Here is a 2724-nt window from a genome sequence, read left to right as displayed (position 1 = left end):
TGCCACCAGAGACCCCTGCAAGGACTTCTATGGCTATACCTGTGGCAACTGGGAAGACAAGAACCCAAGCAGGATGACTAAGAAGTCACTGAATGTATTTGATGTACTATTGGAAGAAAACCAGCTGATCCTGAGGAAGCTTTTAGGTAAGGGTGGGAGGTGCATTGCTAGGATCCTCCGAGGACAGAACTGTGACTGCCCATATATATATCACATCCCCAACAGGGATCAAACCTTTTCCCTTTCACTTCTCAGTAACTACAACCACAGCCACAACCCCATCCCCCGCTCCCTTCTTTGCAACCTCTCCTTACAAACCACAGTCACTAAAGACGGAGTGACAATCAGAAAATTTGACTTCTGACAAAAATTCACACCTTCACCCTAGTATGGGCAGCCCCCTCAACTAGGCAGTGATACAGCCAGACAGACACAAAAGTACCTTCACTCCATCTCTTCCATCTCTCCTTGGCTCAGCCATCTCAGATAGGAATATAAAGCTGTTTTAGAATTGCACGTGTTGCCTTGTGACTGAAGTGTCCTCTGCCCCTTGGGCCTCTGCCACATGTTACAAATGAAGACATGATTAATTAGTTAATCCTGTCTTAAATTGTAACCCAGCCACACATTAAAGCAATTAATGGTGTCATAAAACAAGGAATAAGCCACAAAGTGATTCTATAAAAATTGGGAGCTCCATCAACCCAGCCGTGGCAGCTTGCTACTTGCTGGTGCAGGGAGAGCTCAGGATCCTGATCCCAGGCTCCCCCTACACTGGCACTAAGGCATGATGTGATCTGATGCTCTGTCCCACAGTCATGCCTCCTGCTATGCATGTATGGCATGGCAGAAAGCATGATTGTGAGGGCCATGCATCAGATACCATCATGCTTTTACCTGCATATCTGGCAGAGGTCTCAGAGGCAGGATGTGATTATATTTCTTACCACCAGTTGAGCCTCTAGAAACTATAGTAAGGCCTTTTCCTCCTTTCAGACCATTAAAGTCACACCATATGCTACAGTCACTTTGGACTGTGTCTTTAGAGCTGAAGAGGCCATGTTGGTGACCAGCCTGTCTGGGTTTATTCTGTCGTAGTGAGGCCACAATCTACCATGAGTTATTAACCAGGCTACAGTAGCTACCTCCTCATCTAAGGCCACTGCTTGTTCTTTTGCTTTATCCTCAGCATTTTCAGTCTCCATTTGCTATCCTTTTCTTAGAGGCTCCAAAGCCTGAGGCAAAAGGCTCAGCGAAGGAGAAAGCCCGTCAGTTCTACAAGTCCTGCATGGATACCCAACAGATTGAAGCACAAGGAGCTGAGCCCTTGAAGGATATCATCAATGAGGTGATCACACCAGCTGCTTCTAGGCTGGGGAATGCAATTCCACTTAAGAAACAAGTTCCTATCAAGAGAAAGATATGGCGAACATAACTCCCATTTTCCTTGAGACAGTTCTGAATGTCCTGTCTCCTTTTGGAGAAATGAACATTTTTGTCCTGTTTTCAGAAGGATGCCTAGGACAGGGGCTTAAAATAGGACTATCCTCCTCTGCAGCGCTCCATACCCTCCATATCCCCATGTTCCCATTTCACAGTGGTCAGCCTTCCCCTTGCAGGGATCCCACTCCCACAGTTACCAGTAACACAAAAGGTAAGTGGGTCCTCTTCCTCCTTGCTACCTTTTTGCGATTCAATACTGAAGGTCAGATGATGACTTGTTATGAAAGTAGTTGCATTAAAGGTTTCAGGGACTTGAGCGTGGTGGTACAGAATCACACTTAGGTGCTTAAGTCAAATTAGATGCCCAGTCTGGAACAGAATCTATCCCTTACTAACTCCTGGGGATGGCAGTATAATGCCCCAATCCATGGAATGAGCTGATGCCCAGGATAAGAGAGCCTAGCTCCTAGATAATATGCATTCATATCACAGACCTCCCCTCCCTGTTGGGCAGGATGAGCACAGTTCTTAGTTCTGGCTGTATGACATCATGTATGTATGACAGTATGTCTGACATCATGTATGTCTGAATATGTATGTATGACCCCACTTGCCAGTTTAGGAACAAAGTCTAAAACTCCTCCTCATTTCCCCACACTAGCCCCTCCTGTGGAAAGGGAGTATTTTTCTGAGCAGGAACACATTGTAATTTAATAGGAAACATCCTAGGAGATAGAAAAATCCTTGGAAAAAGAAGAGAGGAAGGTGAAATTTTTGTGCCCATGGACTGCAGGATCTGAGGGAAGCATCTAAGTTGCTTATTCTTATAAGTCCTGACCATCTAGTATGATGGCTACCATGTGTTGCTACTTTTGAATTCTCTCTACTATGTCTTATCACCCACAGCTCTTTCAGATGGCTCATTCTCACCCTCTCTGCTGCTGCATTGTTTGTTCATTTATAATCACAGTGTTAGGGTAAAGGGACAGGGTTATTTTAGGCTTGCATGGGGTACGTGAAGATTTTCTTTCGGGTCTCTCATTGTTTTTTTCTTCCTTGTTTGTATCAATCATTTTGTTCCCTATTTTTATGCAGATCTTGATTCTCAGCTGTGATACCATATTTATGTGCATGCTACATACATTCCCCTCGCAAAAATTAGCCTTCCAAAATGGGGGTGCATCTCTTAAGTGAGGTATGGAAACTTGCAGCCACAGGGGAAGCCATACATTCCCTGCCTGGCTCAGGCTCTAGTGTAGCCCTTCATTGTGCACTTGCCCA

The 2724-nt window shown here is 45.0% G+C and overlaps 1 protein-coding gene across 1 annotated transcript in view; it reads left to right on the top strand.

Moving 5' to 3' along the window:
• Positions 1 to 2724, top strand: part of LOC102374253 (Kell metallo-endopeptidase (Kell blood group)) — a 32593-nt gene that overhangs the window by 7523 nt on the left and 22346 nt on the right. The window contains 2 exon segments of the mRNA XM_014523496.2: positions 1 to 146; positions 1224 to 1348. The exon segment at positions 1 to 146 is cut by the window's left edge and continues 26 nt beyond it. Coding sequence (XP_014378982.2) covers positions 1 to 146; positions 1224 to 1348 — 271 coding nt within the window.

This window comes from Alligator sinensis, unplaced genomic scaffold, assembly GCF_000455745.1.
Source record: "Alligator sinensis unplaced genomic scaffold, ASM45574v1 scaffold653_1, whole genome shotgun sequence".
Classification (NCBI taxonomy): Eukaryota; Metazoa; Chordata; order Crocodylia; family Alligatoridae; genus Alligator; species Alligator sinensis.
This window is presented reverse-complemented; position numbering and strand designations above follow the sequence as displayed.